Raw genomic sequence first — 22,843 nt, 5'->3', positions numbered from 1 at the left:
TTCAGCACACTGTGATCACTGCCACCTAGTGGTTCACTTATCTGCAGATTCTTAATGCATGAAGAATCACTGCTGATAATCAAATCAAGAGTATTCCTCCCTCTAGTTGCCTCCTGAACATGCTGATGTAGAAAACAATCATCCAATAAATCCACAAAAGCCTTGCTAGTGTGTGAGTGACCAGCCCCCAAATTCCAGTCAATATCTGGGAAATTAAAATCCCCCATTATAAGAATCTCTGATTTACTGGCCCACTCTATTTCCCTGTACAGTATCTTATTATACTCATCAGAGTCATTAGGCCTATAGCACACTCCTACTCTCAATTTTGATCTCCCAATGCTTATGTCACACCAAACTGACTCGACACTGCACTGTCCAGCGATGTCCACTGGCTTCACTTCCTTGGATTTTATGTATTTCTTAACTAATAGCATAACCCCTCCTCCCTTCCTATCCAGTCTATCCTTTCTGTAGACGTTGTACTCTGCAAATTCCAGTTCTGCATTCCTTATATCTGTGTGACGCCACGTCTCTGATATCCCAACAATATCTGCCTTTGATGTTTTGAGCAATACCTCAAATTCATCAAATTTATTTACTAAACTCCTAGCATTGGTGTACACGCAAGTATACATGCACCTGTTCTTTTTTTTTAGCTACCCTAACACAGCCTATGTGTTTATTTGTACCCCAATGACTCCCGGCAGTCTCTGAAATATCCTGCATCTTGTTTTTCAGGCTTCTGCTCATTCCAATAGAAGCAGTGCAAGAATCACTTTCACCTCTGCCAGTGGCTACTGTTAATCTATTAGTCCTTGTATCCCCCCAAGCTAGCAGTTTTGCGACCCACCTAACACTGCCTCGATAGCATCAGCAAATATTCTTGCACCCTTCGTATTTAAGTGTACCCCATCCCTGTAGAAGTAATCTCTCCTGTTAACAAGTACAGTCCAGGCTGCAAAAAATTCTACCCCTTGAGCCTTGCAACAATCTTTCCAGGGCCAAATTGATCGACAAGGCTCTCATCATATACTCCCTCCTATCATGTCTGGGCAGAATTGCAGACACTTTCAAATTCAACCCTATTTCACGGCTTTTTTTGAACAGTGACCTGTACTTGTTAAGCAATTCTGCCGGTCTCCTACTCTTGATATCATTAGTGCCAACATGTACAACTATATCATGTTTTGTGCCCTTAAAAGATGATATCTGCTCTACAACATCCTCAACCTTTGCCCCTGGCAGACATACCCTGGTCCTGTTCCACCTACCAATTTTTGGCTAAGAGAGCAAAGAACAAGACACAAGGGGCTTTTCACATATATGAATACAAAAAGAAAGGAACAAATAAGACCCTTGAGTAATGTGCATGGAAAGATTATACATAACCAAATTGACACTGATAGTGAATTAAGAAGTACTTCACATTTCAACATCCAAAAAAGTATTTGCATGTTTGGAACTAATTTTGACATTATTTGGATTTTAGCAAAGCATATGACTCAGTCCTACAACAAGAGGCAGCTATGTAAGCTGGAACATGTTGAGATCACTAGTAAGATCCTTGGATGGATGACAGGGTACTGCAGAGGATTGTGATTAATGGCTACTTTTAAGTTGGGCTGACATTAGAAGTGGGGTACCTCAAGAATTGATACTGAGACCACTGTCGTTTCTGATTTTCTTAAATCTGGTCAATAGTAGTAGTAATGGAGGCATGTGATGCAAGAAAGCAAGTGTTTGAGCTTATGTAGCAATAGCCAAAAAAAAAAAAAAAAAAAAGGCTAGACTTGTGCAAGCAAAGAGACGGGCCACAATGTAGCACAACACATCAGAATAAAACCCCAATTTCACACATCCACCCCCTCTAAAGGTTTGTCCAGTTCCTCCTTGAATTTATTTAAGCTATCAACTTCCACAACGGCAGATGGAAGTTTGTTTCAGCAATTAACCACATGCTGGCTAAAGGCAAATTTCCGCACATCTATTCTACAACTGTCTTTCCTCAATTTGAATTTATGCCCCATCAGGTTCGTAATCTGAGTGAGCAGAAGAATCCCATCAGAATTCAGCGTACTCAACCCATTCAAGGCCTTATACACCTCAATCAGATCACCTCACAGGTCTTCAGCACTGCAGTTTACAGAACTTAAGCCTTTCTTGGTAAGAGAACCTCTTCTTTTCCCTCAGTATCCCTTCGTTCATGAAGGGATAAAAAGTGTCATAAAAAGTTGTGATAGGTCATAAAAATGTCTGTTGCCCTTGTGAGAGGGGAAAAAAAAAAAACTTATTTCATCTTGAAATGTTCATTCTTTATAAGATTGTCTACATTATAAGATTCTAATGTGTACAATGAAATTGTCACTATGCACTAGTTATAAAAACTTAACACAATCATCAATGAAGTTGTACACAATTATACACTCATTTACAAAAGTTAAGAAAAGGTGCCCATTTCTAGAAATATCTCTTCACAAACTGTTGAAATGTCAATAAAATTTTGCGTAGACACCTATAAAAGAAAAGATCAAATCCTATTAAAAGCACAATGAACATGCTTCATGAATGAATCATTAGTTCAAGAAAAATCGCACAAATTTTTATAGCATTAATAAGGGTGTGACCTTTATTAACCTACTCTTATAAAACTCTCACATAAAGCTTTCACATTTCCAACAAGGTCAGCTGTCAATAAAACCATGCCTTCTTTAAGGGCATATTTCAGCTCATATAAGGTTCTTTGGGAAGAGTGACCACTTGTAATCTGCCATCCCCAAAGCAATCCAGGCATGTTCTATAGGGCTCAGATCTTGGGCTCTGCAGACAACTCAATTATCTGGATACCTTTGCTTTTCAAGAATTTATCACCCAACTGAGCTCTATGGAGAAGTGCATCATCATCATCATCCATAAAAATTGAGAGCCAATCTCACTATGGAACAGCCTCAGATAGGAGTTTAAAATTCATCTCTGTATTGCTGGGCAATCAAGGTTTCACCTTTGAAGATATGGGGGAGAATACAACCATTAATGGTATTCCTCCCACACACCACCATTCTTCAATCACAAGTGTTGGAAGGCTGATGTCATGCATCACATTCTCTCCAAGTGTAATACTGTTGGGAATACCTATTGAGGTTGAATCTTGACTTGTCAGAGAACAGAAATTGACTACACTATTCAACGTCTGATTACAGGGCTCTATACTCCACGATAAACAGGTTGTCTCAGGTTAAGTTAGAGGAACATAAATGCAGAGGTTCCCAGCAGAGACTGCTCTTTGTTTAATCTCATGAGACATTGTACACCTTTATACAGGACAGCCAATGCAAACTTCAATGCAAGTTGATATGCAGGACATGTAGACATTTTTCTATTGTTGTTAGCTGTTAGGGCCAAGATATTAGTAGTTTTTTGATATTGTCGACTGTGGATGGCTTTCGCATTTCCAGCAGTTAGAAATTCCTGTTTCCTGTAACTGTTTCCATAGCCTTTCCTTAAATTACACTTCTGGGCATACTAAATGACCAATTTCATCCTGGAACAGCACATATTCAGGATGATATTGGGAGTGATTCCACATGTAGTTGCCTCCTCTCCATTCTTCCAGTGGATCTCCAATTTTGGCACTCATCCAGGTGGTATCCCCTTATCATGTTGCACAGCCATGTAAAAGAAAACCTATTTTGTCCCAGTAGGAATCACTGGAAGGGGTAAGAAATTTGCTTGTTTCATGTTTTTTATGCAATTTTCATAAATGTTTCTTGAAAGCAGTTTCCCAACAGTCGAAAATATTCAACTTCCCTAACTTTTGCATGAGTATGTGATTTCTAAATCTTTAATAATACTCTAAATTATTCTAAAAAACCTGGCGTAACTTGTATTTATAATTTAACATCACACATTTTTTGATATATGAAATTACCAGGAGGGTGAAATAAATTTTTCCACTAATTCAATATTATCAACATAATAATTTTATCCCCCCACCGGCACAAAAAAAAAAAAAAAAAAGAAAAAGTTGCTGTGGTGAAAAAGAAGTGCTTTTAAATTAATTTTGTGAATACCAAATACAGAGTAAAAGACATTTAACTCCATGTAAGTAGTGAGCTAAAATGGATGTTTCTTAAGTATTGAACCATATCTCTGTACACTTTAATTGTTAAAACTACCATGTAGGTGAAATTAGCCTGTACTGTACTACTACACAAATCCTTCTCCATTATGATGATGTTTTGACCCTGACTTTGGAAGACTGTTGTCAAGTCTGTTAAAAGAACCAGATGTATACCACAAAGCAATCATGTTTCCCCAATGTCAATTAGAGTGAGGTGTCAACACCCAACGAACTAATAATTTTAGCTCACTACTTACATGGGGTTAAGTATCTTTTATCAGTAATTCAAAATTAATATTCACAAAATTAATTATAAATTCCTGCACATGTTTTTCTCAGAAATTACCTTCAATAAATTTCAACTAAATGGGATTTGAGTGATTAACATATATAACTAGCAGATCAAGAGTTAATATCCTGACTATGCATATGATGTTTATTAAAGTGCTTTCTATAACAGAAGTAATTAAATCATATTAAATATGATTTAATCACATTTAATATGATTCTGTTGTAGAAAGCATCGTACATCTGTTGTAAAAAGCATTTTAATCACATACTAAATAAGTTAGTATGAAAAAAGTTAGTGTGAATGACTTAGCTGCCTTTGACCATGGTGCAATTGTGGTTCCTTTATAGGAAAATCCAAAATAAAGTAAAATTTGATCATCTTCCACTCTGTACAAAATGAGACATCAATCACCAAGGTTTGACTTGGCATGCTAACTTGATGTTAGTGAGCTACATCAAAACTGTAAAAATTCTTACTTGAAATAAGTCCAAATGGTCCAAAGTCTGAGCCATGGTTTCCTTAGGGAAGGAAGAAGCAAACTAAGTATAATTGTACAAATCTTATTAGAACAATATGACAAAACTTATATTAATACTACCTAGATAGAATAACTGAAAGGAGACCCTAACATGAATCAGAAAATTGAATCTCTCTCTCTCTCTCTCTCTCTCTCTCTCTCTTTTCCATCATTCAATGAAGATCATAACATTTACAGTTACAAATGTGGCAAGTGCTGAAACTGTGGAAAATTATGATAAGGATTACATTAGATGGGAAAAATTTGGCGATATTTGATATTAGAGGTTTGTATGTATTATATTATAATGCTGGGCATAGTTTATTCTTATTCTGTTTTTTTCTCTCACTTATTATACACTGTAATGTTAAAGTAGTGAAGAAATTAAACAGATATTGTTTCCAGTTAGAAACGATTTTAGTCTTAGTTATATCCTACATATTACAGAATTTTATGATTGATTATCATTTATTAGACGGGGAAAAAAAAAAAAAAATGTATAAAAGAGCGGTAACTTTCAATTAAAAAATAAATGCAATTAAAACAAAACACTGAAAGGATTGCAATATATACCCTAAGTAAGTTTTCTTTTTGACATAAAACTTAGGATTCATTGACTATCTTTAAAATGAAAAAAATTTAATATATTTAAGAAATTTTCAACTTAATTTTTTAAAAATAAAAATGAATATCTCTACTGGAAATAAGGAAACGATTTGCCTGAGTTTTATTTTATTGTTTTAATTACTGTATTATTCAAGACAAGTTAAATATGCAAATGAAAGTGTCACCATTTTAGTATATTTCGTTAAACATGGCCACATTTAACATATGTACTGCTTATGTCTATTACTTACTGACCTAGCTGAAATTCAAACTTTAGGTATATTATTGAACTAAACAGTAGAATTACCTTTGTGCTTTGCAAGATCCATGCTGCTATTTCCATATGCTGCTTTGAGAGTTTGATAAATCACATATGATCACAACTGAATGTGAATGAACTATAATTTTGACTTATATCAATTTTCAGTTTTTCTTATAATTAAAATAAAATGTAATAATCAGGTTAAAAGATAAGGATTGGTTGTTTACTTACTTGGTACTTTTTCCATATGTTTTGATTGCATATGTACCATTTATGGTGGAGGATACAATGCATAATATGTGCTGTGAAGTGGCATGACTTCACATTCTGTTATTACACCTTGTTTACTTTTTACAACAGTATCTAAGACCATGGGATTTCCACGACATGCCTGAAGCATCAGGAAACTATGTCACTAGTTTTCCCTTGAAAATGCACATTTTTGTATAAAGTGCAAATACTTCTATAAAATTATGATCTTTTTAAATTTTGTTACTTAAGATTAGGAGATAAATGTAGTTAATCAATGAATTCATAAAAAATGTATTCATATACTGGAGTTTATAAATATAACTTATTTTAGAATTATTAAATTGCTTAAAAAATAATAAGAGTAAAATAATATATATTCATTTATTGATTATAATTATTTTTTCTCTTTCTAGTTACTATACAGAAGGAATGTTAGTCATTTGGGAAAACTTACAATAAAGATTATATTATTTGTTTCATTTTATATTTTTAACAATGATGAGTTATAATTATTCTTGTATTGAATCCAAGGGAGCTATTGTTTCATTGAGAATTTTCTGAAATTTAATTATTACAAAGAGTGATTCAACATTTGGGAAGAGCCTTCTAATATATTAAACAGATTATTCTTCTTTTAGTTATTATTAAAAACTTTGGTAACTGTGTAACATTACACCACTTTCACCCCAGTGCAATCAATGTAATAAATAGATAAGTCACAAAATCTTATTATATATTACAACTAGAAGAAAACTCATTTATAAGATAAGGAAATTATACAATAAGGATAGTATTAAATTACTATGTTGGATACACACTGAAGAGAATACAATTCAATTATTGCAATATAGTACATAAACAACAAAATACTGCAAAATATTTTTTGTTGAAGTTTTAATGCATAATTTTCGCATGCATTTTTTTGCAATTAAATATAAAATCAGCATTTGGAATGAAACAAAAAGGTAATGCCTTATTACAAAATGAAAAAAGACAAAACAGCTCTGTAATACTTTTATAATAATTAGTTTTACAATAGTTTTACAATAATTAGTTTTAAAAAGTTTTACAATAATTAGTTTAAACATGATATTTGCAATTTTTTAAAAAAATTCATTTATTAAAAAAATAACTAAATTTTTAAAAAGTGAATTTTGTATGTGTAATTTTTTTTTGTTTTTTGAATATATGATTCAAAAAATTTTAAAATTTCATATAATTCTTTTAAGTTTTTCAGTCTGTAAACAAATGGATTGACTCATTTTGCAACAACAAATTTGAATTATTTAGCATTAGTAGAGGCATACGATGCAAGAAAGCAAGCTTATTCAGCATCAGCCAAAAAAACCCCCTCCCATTTCACCCCTCCATTCATTCCAAATGCCTGTCCAGCTCAGCCTTAAATTTATTTAGGCTATCAACTTTCACAACAAAAGATGGAAGTCTGTTCCACCAATTAACCGCCTGCTGGCTAAAGGCAAATTTCCGCACATCTATTCTACAACTGTCTTTCCTCAGTTTGAATCTATGTCCACTCACGTTCTTAATCTGAGCAAGAGGAAGAATCCCATCAGCATTCATCTCGCTCAAACCATTCAAGGCCTTATACACCTCAATCAGATCACCTTGCAGGCGCCTACTAGCCAGGTGCTGCAATTTGCAGAACTTAAGCCTTTCTTGGTAAGAGCACCCCTTTGTTCCCCTCACTAATCTTGTTGCCCTTCTTTGTACTCATTCTAGCAATTCTTCATCCTTCCTAAAATGAGACTTCCAGACCTGTACACAGTACTCTAGGTGTGGCCTGACCATTGCCTTGTACAACAGGATAATCACCTCCCTGTCCTTGCTAGCAAATTCCTGATTAGTTCAAAAGTTTTGTTGCAGACAGTCAAACAACTTTTATACTGATCTTTTTTTAGGCTATACAGTGTTAAACTATGGCAGTGCAGTTTGCAAACAAATTTTGTGAAGCTATTTAAACCAGTATTTCTCAAACTGTGCATTTGTAGAGTAATATGTCATGGATCCAAGTGGCCTCCGTAGCCAAGTGGTCAGGAGCGGGAGTGCAGCAGCACACGTTCTTTGAGTAGACCGGGGTTCAAGCCCCTGACTGCTGAATACGATCGATCTGCCAACCCGCACTGGACCAGCGTGGCAGATTATGGTCCATTTCCCTCAGCATGAATTGTTGAGGAGGCTTCCATCCTGCAGTGGGTTGATAATGGCTGCACTTTACTTTTTTTTTTATGTCATGGATCTACAAATTATTTCTGATATTACTTATTATTATTTAAAAAGCTGGAAGAATTTACACAGAAACAATTTTGTTAAGCTTTCGGGTGCATGGAAAAATTTTCACACTAAAAGGCGATCCTCATGTCATTCAAGTTTGAGAACTGCTGGTCTTTCTTTCTTAAATCTGTGGTGTGATAAGTGCATTGTGCACTTATCACGCCACAGATCTAGGAACAGTTTTGTAATAATATAAATTTTGATATTATTCTAATGAATCTTATAGTGTGTTAATAACAGTCCTTAGCAAAAATAACATTTTATATAAATTTCAAGGCAATATTTTATAGATATGCACAAAAATACCAATTTTATAACATTACTAGAATTTTGCAAATACAGTGGTGAACAAGTGCTGCAGTCACAAGGTGGAAGCAGTGATCTCTGTACAAGCTGTTATGATAGTATATAATAGAATGGTGTAGCTTTTTAAATATTAATTCAATATACCTTCATTCATTTCTACTAAAGATCTTTTAACTTCACCAATGAAAAGGATCAGTCAAATTAACACAAGCCAAGAAGCTCACATTAACTAAATCATATAAATCCATTAAAATCTTTTTTAATACATTTTATAAAAGCAGGAACTAAATGATAGTAACAGCATTTGAACACATATGTTTATATGGAATAAAAGTAAATTGGTATTTGCATCAGTATTTCACTCCACTGGTCTGGAAATCATTATGAAAACTTGGATATAACCCACTGATGATTATGATTATTGCAATCTTTTTAATTGTAATTCCATTTTGTTTGATAATAAGGGGTATTATATGAATAATAATACTTACTATTATTAAATTCTTTATAATTCAGTTGACGACAACTTGGAGCATACTATCTATAGAAATATTCAAGTGACAGACTGTCATTTGAATATTTCTGTTAAGAGTTGTATGGCTCAAGTCTTCTGAGCAGAAATCTACATTACTCTTTAGGATATTACATGTTTTAGTCCCCTCCGCTTTATCACCCCTAAATTTCTTGGTAACTAGCGAGGCTACAAGTTACAGTGCAGGGGAGGGGAGAGGAGAATGAATTTGCAAAGTGATTAGAAATGAACACAGTAAGACAAAAAGTATGCCAGTCTAGAATGAAGGCTGCATGGCTTTCCCCTCCTGAAAAATAATTTTTTATATAGAAAAAGAGAAAATGGACCATAGAATATGCGCAATATACAGGGAGGATATAATCATGCCTTATGACTTTAGTTTCTGTGGTGCAAATTCAAAACAACCACCACCACCACCATCTCCAACAATACAGCATGCATTAACTCCAGTTACCACGAACCCTTAGGGATGACGAAGCAAAGTGAACAGAAAACTATAATGGCTCTATACAGAAGACAAATATGTAGCATACAAAGCTAATTAGAATCATTGAAATACATTGGTAATTTTCAAGCTATATGGTACTTATGTAACTAACAAACGTGGAATAAAGAATTTAATAACAGTAACAATAATTCGAAAATTGTAGATCTCTTAAAGTACCATTTATAACTGACACAATATAATAGCGTAGCTTAATTTAATTTATTATGGTACTCACCTTTTTATAATCTGCGTTGATGTTGGAATAAAATAGATGATAATTTTAAATTTAAGTTAGCATGAATAAGTTAGGATTTAAAAACAGAATTAAAATATGCACAAGGAAGTAGAAGTGCACGTCTTCGTCCTTGGTTGCCAATGTTGAAATTTAAAACAATTGAAGTTAAAACAATCTGTTTCCAACTATATAACTTCAATTGTTTTAAATTTCAACATTGGCAACCAAGGACGAAGACGTGCACTTCTACTTCCTTGTGCATATTTTAATTCTGTTTTTAAATCCTAACTTATTCATGCTAACTTAAATTTAAAATTATCATCTATTTTATTCCAACATCAACGCAGATTATAAAAAGGTGAGTACCATAATAAATTAAATTAAGCTACGCTATTATATTGTAACAGTAACAATAATAAAATACCATATAATATTTATTTATTCAAAAATGTTTTCCGATGCAAAGAACTTAAGGAGCAGTCAGCTTTTTATCAGCAAGTTATAATTGTTCCAAAATTATTATAAAAATCTTATACAAGATAACTCCTTTCACAAAATGGAGGGAGGGGGGAAGTAAACAGAATGATTCTATCTATATACAAACCTGAAAAATAAATACTTTGTTTACTTTGTATATGTTCTCATAATAAAAACATGTCCAAAAAGAATATACTCTTAGCCAGTCAGCAGTGGCACCCCAAATCATGAAAAAGACAGTCTTGTCTGCTCTATCAGATTCCATTTTTTATTATGTTTCATTATTTTTTTTATTTATGGAAAATGTTTCTGGTTTTTTGAATTCAGCTTATTGTATGCCAATGTGGGACCTTTTACTAATGGCATGCAATACTATTAAATGTATTTTTAAAAAATTAAAATTTAAAATTTAAAAAAAAATTGTAGTGTTTATTTTCAATGAAACAAAACTTTTATTATTTCTGCTGAAAAAAAAAAAAAAAAACAACGTATAAACAAAACACATTAGTCCCTTCTTTTTTTTAAGTTTGTAAAATTGCTGAGTATGTAAAATTCAAAATTACAAATGTGCATGTATTAAGGTTTTGTCGAATAAATAAATAATCAAGACAAATAATCTTTTTGTATAAATAATTATAATAATATCAGGACAAGAAATCAAGTGAAAGCAAGAATTGTTTGACTTAGCAATAGGGGATACAGTAGACAACACCAGCCATCCAATGAGATGGTAATAGTGTACACAAAGCAGAAGACTGAAACAGTAATATATGGTTGTTGTATCTAATTTATATCAGCATGTTTGACATAATTAGCCTGTGTATACGGCGCCTCCATAGCCAGGTGGGCAGGAGCAGCAGCGTGTAGCACACGCTTCTTGATTAGACCGGGGTTCGAGCCCGTAACCACCAAATACAGAGGATGCGGAAAGGTCAGGGAATGACCACCACATATCCCTGGAGCAATATGGCCTTAGTTGCTAATGCTCCTAAAAACCAAATAACAACAACAACCTGTGCATACAATAACTTGTGCAACTTCAAAAAAAAAAAAAAAAACCTACTTAAGTAGGAGTGCTTGTATATTTGAGGGGGGATGAACTAATGCACAACAGATATTTTTGCTAATGGACCTACTGAGAAAGGTATACCTAAAATCATATTTGTTCAATTTTTTTTTTAAGGGGAATATAACTTTAAATCAGAGAAATACTTATCTTCTCAAATTAATAATATTATCAATACTTTCATTTAATAATAATATCAACTGGTGATAATCTCCAAGTATTGGTTATTAGCTGCAGCCACAGTGTATCTTTCTGAAGAAGAGGAAATAAAACTTTACACAAGAAATTTTTGATTGAAGCATTAATAATATATATATTTTACATAACCACATATTCGGTTAGCAGTGTAAACTTTTGCCACTTTGAACAGTTGAAATTTTGACCCTGTCAACATCTTAACCCAATATATGTCTAAAATAATGTGTGCTATACTTTTATAAGAATTTCAGGAAAATGGATGTTTATTCAGAAAATTAACAATGTGTAGATCCACTGTATTTTTTTTTTTTTTTTTTTTTGGTGACCCCAAACACAAAGATATTTGAGAATGTAAAACATAAGTGTTGATATCTGACTTGAATTTCTGTAGATTGTATTTTCAGGAAATAGAAATGAAGGAATGCTGTTCCAAAGAATAGAAGCAGAGAAGCTAGTTCTGTGAGTTTGGAGCTGAATAACAGTGCTATAGTGCTCAATACATTCCATGTAAATATCAATATCTGTAGAAGAATAAGAGAAATTTATCTCAGTATGATATGTAGAACACTTCCAAATGATACTTTCCAGAAATTAAAATGAACAAAAGTAAGGAAAGTAAGAAGGAAGGAAAATCGTTTTTCAAATTTTACGTTTAACTTTAATTGATTTTTAATTAATTTTTAATTGTGTTCAATTGTTTTTTACTGTAAACATTTTTTTTTTTTTTTGGTAGTTGTTGGCGCATAGGCTTCTGTGGCCATAATGCACCTCCCAAGGTTTTTTTTTGCAGTACTTTGATCCAAGCCCGAGGCGGGAATCGAACCCGCGACCTTTGGGTTGCCAGGCAGGCACTTTACCCACCCGGCTAGCCCGGTCGGCTTAAACATTTTGTGTTAATCTTTTATTCGTTTTAATTCCTGGAGAGTATCATACGGAAGTGTTCTATGTATCATATTGAGGTAAATTTCTCTTATTCTTCTACACAAGAAAGAAGTATAATTATTGATTCTATCACTTTCATATTCAGAAAAGCTGTCCACAAGGAAATATCTATAGAAAAGGCATGCAGTAGACATTGAATATCTCTGACAGTGTGGAGTTTCTAAGAAATAGTTCATTAATTTTGCATATTATCTGGGACCTTGGACAGCGCAATTCACAGATGACTTGTCAAAATGATGTAACCACTCACTCCAGGGATTGCATTAGCTTCTCATAGCAATCTATACTTGATTGCTACTAATATCTGCAGTGCTCTCTGATAACTTCAGAGCCATTTCTTCAGAGAGAGAGAGTCTTCCACTCCACAGAAGCCCACTTAGAAGTGGACTGCGGAATTTTGTTCTTTTTGATATAAAATTCACTTGGTTGTGATATTATAATTCACTTTTATTAACTTGGCATACAAATTCATGATGAGCACAAGGAGGAGACAGTTACATAATGTGTTGTGAAACACATCTTTTTATTACTCTGAGAATTCTTGCTATCAACTAAATATTATAAATAATATAAATACTAATATAATACAAGTAATAAAATAAATACTATAACACTAAATAATATAAATAAACAATTCTTCTGAAGACCAACAGAACTGGTTGTCGAGGCTTCCCTCTGCATGGACTGTGGAGGCTTTTGGTTTTGCCTCTTCTAAATCATAAATTCACAGTGTCCTGTATGAAAGCTACAGATTTAAACGGCGAGCTGAAAAAATGTTCCTGCCGCCACCAAACCTATGACTTACATACATATATACATACACATATCAACTAAATAGCTGAATAAAATAAGCTATAGTTTAATCCATAAAATACAAAACTAAAAAATAATATTGATATTGATAGACATAACATAAATACATTAAAGTATAAAACAATGAATAAAAATATAGAAACACAGCATAAATACACTAAAGGCATATTGTGCCTATCTATATTTTTATAGTTTTATTATTTTATATATTAAACTTTGGAGTATTTTAATTAGTATAGCGAACAGTAGCAAGAACTTTTTGCATTAATAATTCGTAGCACACAAGATCATTTTGCTAATATCTATTTATAATATGTAGTTTATATGACAAACTTGTTATAATGGCAGCATCAAGTAAATGATAACATGGTTCACAATTTGGATAAGATTTACCTTCAGATGAAACAGAAATCTAGTTTATCTGTTTTGTGTGCCACCATTTATTCCTTGTTCAGCCATAAGATGGCACTTCACTTAAATTAGCTTCACTAGTTAATACTGACAAGTTACAATTCATTATAAGCTATTTGATTTTGCAAGAAGATCTTGCTATTCTTATATCAAAATAAACACTCTATGTTCCTCTTAATTTTTGTAATAGAAGAACGAATTTTAATTTGATAGTTGTTTAGTTTGTGCTGTGTCAAATATCACTCACTACCACTCAAGGTTAAACTGAAAAAAAACAACACACACAATCTGTATACAAAAAAGAAAAAAAAAAAAAAAAGATTATCTAGAGAGTCTGAAAGCTGCTTGGTTAATTAATTTTTACTAGAGGTATAGAAATTCAAAGCCTTTACATGCAAAATGAATTCAAGTTAATTGATGCAGCAGTCAAACAAAGGAGTTTTCAGATGAAATGCATTGTTTCAATAAGATGCAAGTTATTACATATGATATCATTTTAAGTTCACACACTTTATACAAATTTCAACAGCTGAATTGCTTAAATATCGAGCATAATATTAATACATATAGTGAATTTGTCTGAGTACAGCTGAAATTAAATGATCCACATTTTTGAGAAAGCTCTTTCATTAAACTACTGTTATCAATTCGAAACTTAATTCAATTCACACCTAGGGATTCTGTCTTTCTTTATATAGAATAGATCATTACATGACTTTTATAGAAGACATGCATTGTTACTGACTGAAAACTGTATAATACAGGGAAAAAATTAGCAGGGATAAAATATATGACTGACTTTTAATATAAAGCTGAAAATATCTTATACAATGCCTTTTCTAGCATTTTATGGAAGATAAGTAATTTAATTCTAATTTGTAACACATTACAGTAATTTCGGGTAAAAGTATTTTGTCCCTATATATATTTTTCAAAACTGCTCTTAAAACCATCTGTATGGTGCTAAAAATGATTGAGAATAACTTTAATTTTATATAAACAACGTACAAAAAAAAAAAAAAAAAAAAAATCTGTAATCTAATGAATTGTATTGCCCAAAAAACTAGAATGAACCACCTATGAACTAATAAAACAATCAGATATGAAACATTTAAAATTATTAACTGTACTAGGAAGATTATGTACTAATACAATGAAGATTTAGATGAGCTTAATTACTTTATTTATAAATAATATTAGGCCAGCTATTTTAAGTGCATGAAAAGCCTCTTAGTATTTTTAGAATAAAGGCAAGAATTAGTATAAAACCATGCAGATTGTAATACCATCTTTATTTTAATGCTGCAATGAACAGGAGTATGACTAATAACATATTTTATTAAACTGTAACAGTGCACCAATGAAGAATATTCTCAACTGCTGATATCAGCAAAGACTATTGACATATGAACACAATTAAATATAAATCGAAGGCAAATCAAAACTAAACGAATATTAGAATTCATATTGATGCCCTTCTATTGGATATTTGTGGCACAAAATTTGCCAAAAACAATAGTAAAATTAAAAAATATATATTACATTATTCAGTGTACATCACTAAATACATTTTAAAGTAAAGACAACTGGATACCATGACACAGTATAAGTATGCATAAATACTTGGATAGAATCAGCTGATAGTTTACTTATTTATATATTGTTTTAAGACCAATGCTAAATAAAAGTATCAGTACTTGGAAAAAAAAAAAAAAAACCCACATCATATGTCTAATGATGTGGTTAGGGTTAATTTAATCCCCTCTAATAATCTGTCTAATCATGCTTTAAATTTATTCAAACTACCCACTTCCACATTAGATAAAAGTTTGTTCTTATAATCAATTACTATCTGGCCAAAAGCAAATTTTCATAATGCTATCCTGCAACAATCTTTTTTAAATTTAAATCTATGTTCCCTTATGTTAGTCATCTGAGAAAAAGTAAGGATGTCACCATCACTTAGACTATTCAATTCATTTCAAGCTTTAAACACTTCAATCGGATCTCTTTAGAGAAATGTAGTACTGAGATGCTGCAATTTTCAGACATGTTACCAAGTTTTTTTAAGAATACCCTTTTGTGTCTCTGACTAATGTTGCTGCTCTTCTTTGCACCAGTTCCAACATATCCATATCCTTCCTAAAATGGGACCTCAGACCTGTAAAAAGTACCAAAAGTGCAGTCTAACCATTGGCTAATACAATAAGACAGAGGTCTGCATGGGCCTACATTTTTTATTTTTACCCAATCCGAATTTGTTTTTCAAATTCATTACCCATACCTGACACACCCAAACCGATTTTTATCCCAGCCCAACTGAAACTTTTTTATATATATAAAATCGCCAGCATTAGTTTTTGAAGTTTCATAATAATAAAAAAAATAAATAAACTTTCAAATTCAAAATTCAATATTAATAATTATATAACAATAATAATTATAAAAAAAAAATAATATAGACTTTCAAATTTACCATATTTAATATAATTCCAAAACGAATATTGATATCCACCTCTACTAGCCACATTCTCTTCACACGCTTTTTATTGCAAATTGTTGTTAGAAATAAAATAGAGTCAACGCTGTCACTACTTAAATTAGTTTGATGTTCTTGCACTGCTGGCAGGTCATTTCCACGAAAGAGTACAAACTTTGGTGAATTTTGGATACACTGGCAAAGTGCGCCTTATTAGTCAATTAAAAGTGTCAAAAGACAAATACTACACATTTTTTCTAAAAAAGTTTAAGAATTTAAATACATAAAAAAAAAAAATATTAAAAATATATGTAAGAAATAGCCAGAAAAAATCCAAAATGTTTGAAATAACAATTCATTACGATTATTTGTACCTGACCCGATCCTGAACATTGCTCATGTTACCCAGCACGAGGGCTAGGCCTGGGCCCACGCAGACCTCTACAATAAGACAATCACTTCCTTATCCCTGTTGGCAAAATTCATGTATATTATGTCCTAGCAGAAATCTGCACTTCAGAACTCCACACTGGACTATATTATCTGCAGATCATTTTTGTTCACCACCACCTCAAGTGTGATACTGCCATTAGTTATTCTGGGATTTACAGTTATCCATATGCAGTAAATGCTACTTCATCCTTTAAATTTATTCACACTACCCACTTCCACAACATCAGATAAAAGTTTGTTCTATCAACTACTCTCTGGTGAAAAGCAAATTTTCACCAATCTATCCAGCAACAATCCAAAATGGGACCACCAGACCTGCAAAAAGTACTAAAAGTGTAGTCTAACCACTGGCTAATACAATAAGACAATCACTTCCTTGTCCCTGCTGGCAAAATTCTTGTATATCATTGATACCCTAGCACTTCACACTGGACTGTATAATTATCTCCAGAACATTTTTGTTCTCCACCAACTTGAGTGCAACACCCCAATCAGTATGTTATGATGGGATTAGAGCTACCCATATATGCAGTAAACACTACCTTGCATTTATCAATGCTAAACCTCCATTGCCACCTCAGCCCATCTGTCCAAGCTACCTAGGTCTTGTTGCAGTAGGACAACTTGATTCCTGTTATTAGCTGTCCAGCCAACCTTTGTATATCATCTTCAGAATTAAGACAATAAGCTTGATATGCCTTCACCAATATCACTAATAAATATTGAAAATAGTAAGGTCCCAGCACTGAACTCTGAGAGACTGCACTGATAACATTAGTCCAAGAAGAGCAGTACACACTGATAACCATTCTCTGTCTTCTCCCACTCAACTATCCTTTTATCCACAGTAGTAACTTGCATCTAGTTCCTTTGTTACTGTGTCTGAATAGCTAATTAGATTGGTCAAAAAAGATCTCAACAAATCTGTGCTATTAATGCCATTAACTGCATTCCTGTAAAGTTCACCCTGACTCCATTATTTTCCCTGGAACAGAAGTCAAGCTTACATGTCTGTTATTATTCACTTTGTCCTTTGATCCCCTCTCTGTGAACAGGGAAGACATTTGCACATCTCCAACCTGTAGGTACTTCCTCCCCCAACCTAAGGATGCTCTCATAATGATGGTTACAGGTTTGCTTGCCGACCGGGCTAGCCGGGTGGGCAAAGTGCCTGCCTGGCAACCCAAAGGTGGCAGGTTCGAATCCCGCCTCAGGCTTGGATCAGAGTACTGCAAAAAAAAAACCTTGGAAGGTGTATTATGGCTACAGAAGCTGCTGTGCTAATAACTAACAAAAAAAAAAAAAAAAAATTAGGTTTGTTTACCTCCTTTACAGCTTTGTTTAATATAACGGGATAAATTCCACCAGCCCCAGGTGCCTTAATCGCTTTTGGCTTCAACAATTTGCCTTCCACTTTCCCTCAGTTATCACAAAATAATTTAGTCCCCATTCATAAGTCAGTACACTTCTGGTATCCCAATCCTTAAAATTTCTTCACATATGAACAGATGCAAAATGCTTAAGCAGTTTTCAGGTAACCATAAAAGGATCATCAATAGTTATGCCATTCATATCTAGTTAACCAATGTGATTCAACCTTTTCTTAGCCGAAGACATCTCATAATCTGTCTAAACTTGCCTACCCCTCTTAGTGAATTGATTCCAGAGTAGTTTGTATTCAATATAAATTCTTGTGTTCCCAGATAATCAGATAATTTATAACTAACCAATGCATTTCTACCATTAGTTTCATTAGTTCAACTGATAACACTAGTTGGTCATAGCTTGTTTTTATTGCATCATTTTGCTTTAGGTATTAGTATTAGCAAAATGATGCACAGAAGTAAGCTTACATCAGTTAAAAGATAAAAAAAAAAAAAAAAAAAAAAAAAAAAACCCAGTTAATTTGCCCATTTCTTCTAATAATTATAATCCCCATTTAAATTTATTTAAACTTACTGCTTCCACAATGCTATATGGAAATTTATTTCAACAATCAATTACTCTCTGAGTGAAGGAAAATTCCTTCACTATCCTGCAACCATCATTTTTCAATTTCAATTTATGTTCTCTTGTGCATTATCCAAGAGAGAGTCAAGATACCACAGGGTGTCAAAGCTTAAACACTCAATTAAGTCACTATATAGCCACTTAGTTTCCTGATGCTGCTATTTACAGAACTTCAATCTATCTTGGTAAGAATATGCCTTTGTGCCCTATAACTAATCTTTTTGCTCTGTTCTCCATTCACCATTTCCAACAGGTTAATGGCCATCCTAAAATTACTGCTGCCCAAATACAATTTATACAGCCATCATTCTTGCATTATCCAGTATCAATTTTTCAGCCCAGCAACCTAGTTACATCCATATCAATGGGTATAACTTGAAGTAGCATCAGCAAACTTAGATATTGAAACTGAAATTATACATTGATATAATCAATAAATATTAAAAGAAGAGGCCAAACAGTGAGTCCTGGGGGACACCACTCATAACATTAGTCCATAAACAGCAGTGGCCATTTACCTTTAAGTCTCCTGCCACCTAACCATCCCTTTATTCATAGCAGTAACTTGTCCTTAATGCCACATTGCTCCAAATTATACAACAATAATTCAAGTGGAACAGTATTCAAAACTTTACTGAAATTTAAGAATAATGTCCAAATTATTCCCTGCATCCAGTTACTTTGTGATCACTTAGTAGTTAATAAGATTGTTTATTAACTATTGAGATTATCTTATAGTTCCACTCCTATCAATATGATCTTGCATTACTTCTTTAACTATTGACTCTAATATTTTCCCTTGCACAGAAGCAAAATTTAGAAGTCTGTAATTATCTACTTCATCCTTATGAACAGAAGCCACTTTTGCACTTCTCCAAATTGCAGGGACCCCTTCTAACGATTACCCCTTCTAATGCTTCTTTTCATATAATTGGATAGAAACCATCTCTCCCAGTTGCCTCGTTTGTTTTAGGCTGCAACAATTTGTCTCCCAGCTTTCTTTTAATTATCATAAAATTTTGTTGCTCTTAGGAGTGGTGTAGAAAACATTTTTCCAACATCTTTTTTTTATTATTATTATTATTTACAGTATATTTTTGGGTATTCCATCTCTAAAAACTTCTTTATGTGTGAATGTAGATGCAAAATCTTTACTGAATTTGTCAGCAACCTGAACAGTGTTTCCTTCTAGTGTTAATATAAACAAAGAATTCTCTGCCACTTTTCTCTGAACTCTTAGTAAAAGAAAAGAAAAATTTGTCATATCTGCATTAGCGTAACTGATCCCCTGATTAATATGATTACAGAATAATTTATACTTATTATAGGGTTCTGTGTCTCCTGACAAATTATTGTCATCCCATGCATTTTTTTTTCTTTGCCACTAAACATATCTCTTTCAATATTTCAAACAATATTTCTTTTTTGGTACAAATGCTTAGTGGCTTCTACAATTACTTTCCTAATATTTCCAATTTGGTATTTGTATTTATTAACATCAGTTGACCTTGCTGAAAGCAATTTTATAAATATCTGGCCCCACTATAATCACCTTCTGCAAAAACAAAATCCCTTCCCTTTATCTGGTGCCTAGTGGTTCTCTTGGTTGAAGATTCTTAATATACAATGAATCAGTGATGACAATCACAACAAAAATATTGCTTATTCTTTTTGCTTCCCTAACATGTTTGTATAGAAAGCAGTCACCAAACAAATTCAGGAATATTCTGCAACTAGGTGAGCTGCCAAACCAAAATTAATTAACACTAATGGGGGTATAACATTCCTCTCCCACAAGCACGAATGTCAATAAAAGTAATATGATAAGACAAAACTCAAACTGAAGCAATAAGAAGATTCACACTAATACATTTTTCTTTTTGTGCACATTACATAAGGCACACCTGCTCATGGGTTATAGAAAAATTTTTTATAGTTGCCAAATATGACTTTGATGTTGGTTTTACCTAAATAATTATATTCACCTACTAGAAAACAAAGCCATACAACTGTTTTTGCAGTACATGGGTTTGTGTCACAATAAGGGAATGAAATATTAATAATTCTGGCATACTTATGATGGGATCTAATATTTTAAACTTTACTTACCCCATGGTTGTGGTCTTTGTGCTTTATTTGATAAATATTTCTCTCTGTGCCATGCCAGTTTTCTCTCAATACGAGCCTTAAAAAAAAATTGATTACACTATAGTTGCTAAAAAAATTGAAACCTCTGTATGTCACTTTTTTTCCCTCTTCATATAAACAAATACTCCAAATTATATGATATTGAAGGTTATATAGAACTTGGATTTCTGTGTACACATGCACACACTAAAGATATAAATATATATTTGTGAAAAGACTTGCCGAATTCTTAAGGCTGCATTTAAAATACATTTTGCACAAAAAATATCTTATTAATCACATGACTTTTTTCTCTATACAGAGACATACAAAAAAAAAAAAAAAAAAAAAAAAAATGCAACAGCCTCGTTTCAGACTGCAAAATATTATATATATATGTGTGTGTGTTATGGTAACTTTGTCAATTCAATATTGGATTATTTAAAATGCGATGTATTTCGAAACTTCTACCATTTCCAGACCAATAATATAGGGCATTAGTTGCATCTTGGTATAGATTATTTGAAATGTGTCTACAACGAAATTCAAATTCTGAATTGGGTCCGACAACTTGCAAATAGTTTGTATAATTTGAAAAGACTGTTAAAACCAGCTACAGGCAAACACTGTTATTACAAAACGAAGTGGAGGTATAGCAAAAATTTGATAGCGTACTGCATACAGTATCATTATACGGTACATAACCTTTAAATTTTACATTTCTATTCATGTAACTGTAACTTGTGTTATGGGTGCATATAGGCATATATTGTCTCAATTTGAGAGAAAATGATATTAAATGTACTTCAGAGAGGGGAAAAAACTTTCACATTGGAGAATTTAAAAAAAAATTAACTATTATTCTTAAGGAATTCATGAGGTATATGAAATCTTTTTCAATTTCTTGCACATAATAACAAAGATTGCTAAGTTTTGTTTTTGCTGCCATTATAGTCATATTACAGCTTTGCAGCAATATATATGAGCTGCACATTAACCTCAAAAATGTGCAAATTTTGTGCAACTCACAACATGCCAAATTTGAAAAAAAAAAAAAAAATCCCCTTAAAATAGAAGTAACTAACAGTACCACACACACACACACACACACACACACACACACACACACACACACACACACACACACACACACACACACACACACACATACAGAAACTGCAACACCCAGAAGGAATGATCAGAAGTGCATGCAAATCAGTAGGTGGATGAGTTGCATCAAGACATACATATGATTAAAATATGGGACCAATTGTTGGAAGTTTTGGCTGATATAAAAAAAAAAAACTAATGTAAAAACCATGGAGTTCAAAGCAACATGTGTGTGTGAGATGCAGATAACAGGCTTCTGTCTCACTGGAACTTCAGAGTGCAAGGAGATTGTAAAGAATGCTGTCATGTTTGATACCAATATCAGCAACTCAGCGACTTTGACAGAGGCAGATTATCAGCCTATGAGAGGCTTGATGGTCGCTTCATCGTGTAGGAGCATTTTGGCCATGGCAGTACTAAGTGCACAGAGGTTGGCAACAGTGGATATGGAAACATATGACTGCTTGTTGCATGGACAGCAGGGCATGACAGAGGACTACAGAATGGGAGGGTATATCTTACCTATCAACACATTTGCACTGCACCTATAGCCATTCTGGCTACTATCCAATAAGTTGCAGCATCCCATACCCTGTTGAACAATGCATACCAAATGGCAGAAGGTAGCCACCACGCATTCTAGCCATTGTGCCAATTACTCCTGATTGCTGCCAATCATCAATGGTGTCTAGAATGGTGCTGCACACGGGCCACCTGGGATTCAGAATGGCATCAAGTGGTCTTCAGTGATGAATTCCACTTCTTCTTGGGGCCTGATGGTTGCTGCATACATGTGTGATGACGATGTGGTGAATGCAATGATTCTAGAGCCATTGTTGAATGCCATCCTGTACAT

The 22,843-nt window shown here is 33.1% G+C and overlaps 1 protein-coding gene across 1 annotated transcript in view; it reads right to left on the bottom strand.

The window, feature by feature from the left end:
- The window catches only part of LOC150075263 (PHD finger protein 14-like), a 313,155-nt gene that overhangs the window by 112,115 nt on the left and 178,197 nt on the right, over window positions 1-22,843 (bottom strand). The window contains exons 12-14 of the mRNA XM_090388420.1: window positions 20,860-20,935; window positions 5,843-5,884; window positions 4,889-4,930 (exon numbers count right to left, since the gene is read on the bottom strand). Coding sequence (XP_090244546.1) covers window positions 4,889-4,930; window positions 5,843-5,884; window positions 20,860-20,935 — 160 coding nt within the window. The remainder of the gene's footprint in view (window positions 1-4,888; window positions 4,931-5,842; window positions 5,885-20,859; window positions 20,936-22,843) is intronic.

Source organism: Mastigoproctus giganteus, chromosome 14 (genome assembly GCF_048544385.1).
Source record: "Mastigoproctus giganteus isolate SK-2022 chromosome 14, ASM4854438v1, whole genome shotgun sequence".
Classification (NCBI taxonomy): domain Eukaryota; kingdom Metazoa; phylum Arthropoda; class Arachnida; order Uropygi; family Thelyphonidae; genus Mastigoproctus; species Mastigoproctus giganteus.
Note: the sequence above shows the minus strand (reverse complement) of the source record. Positions and strands in the feature narration are given on the sequence as shown.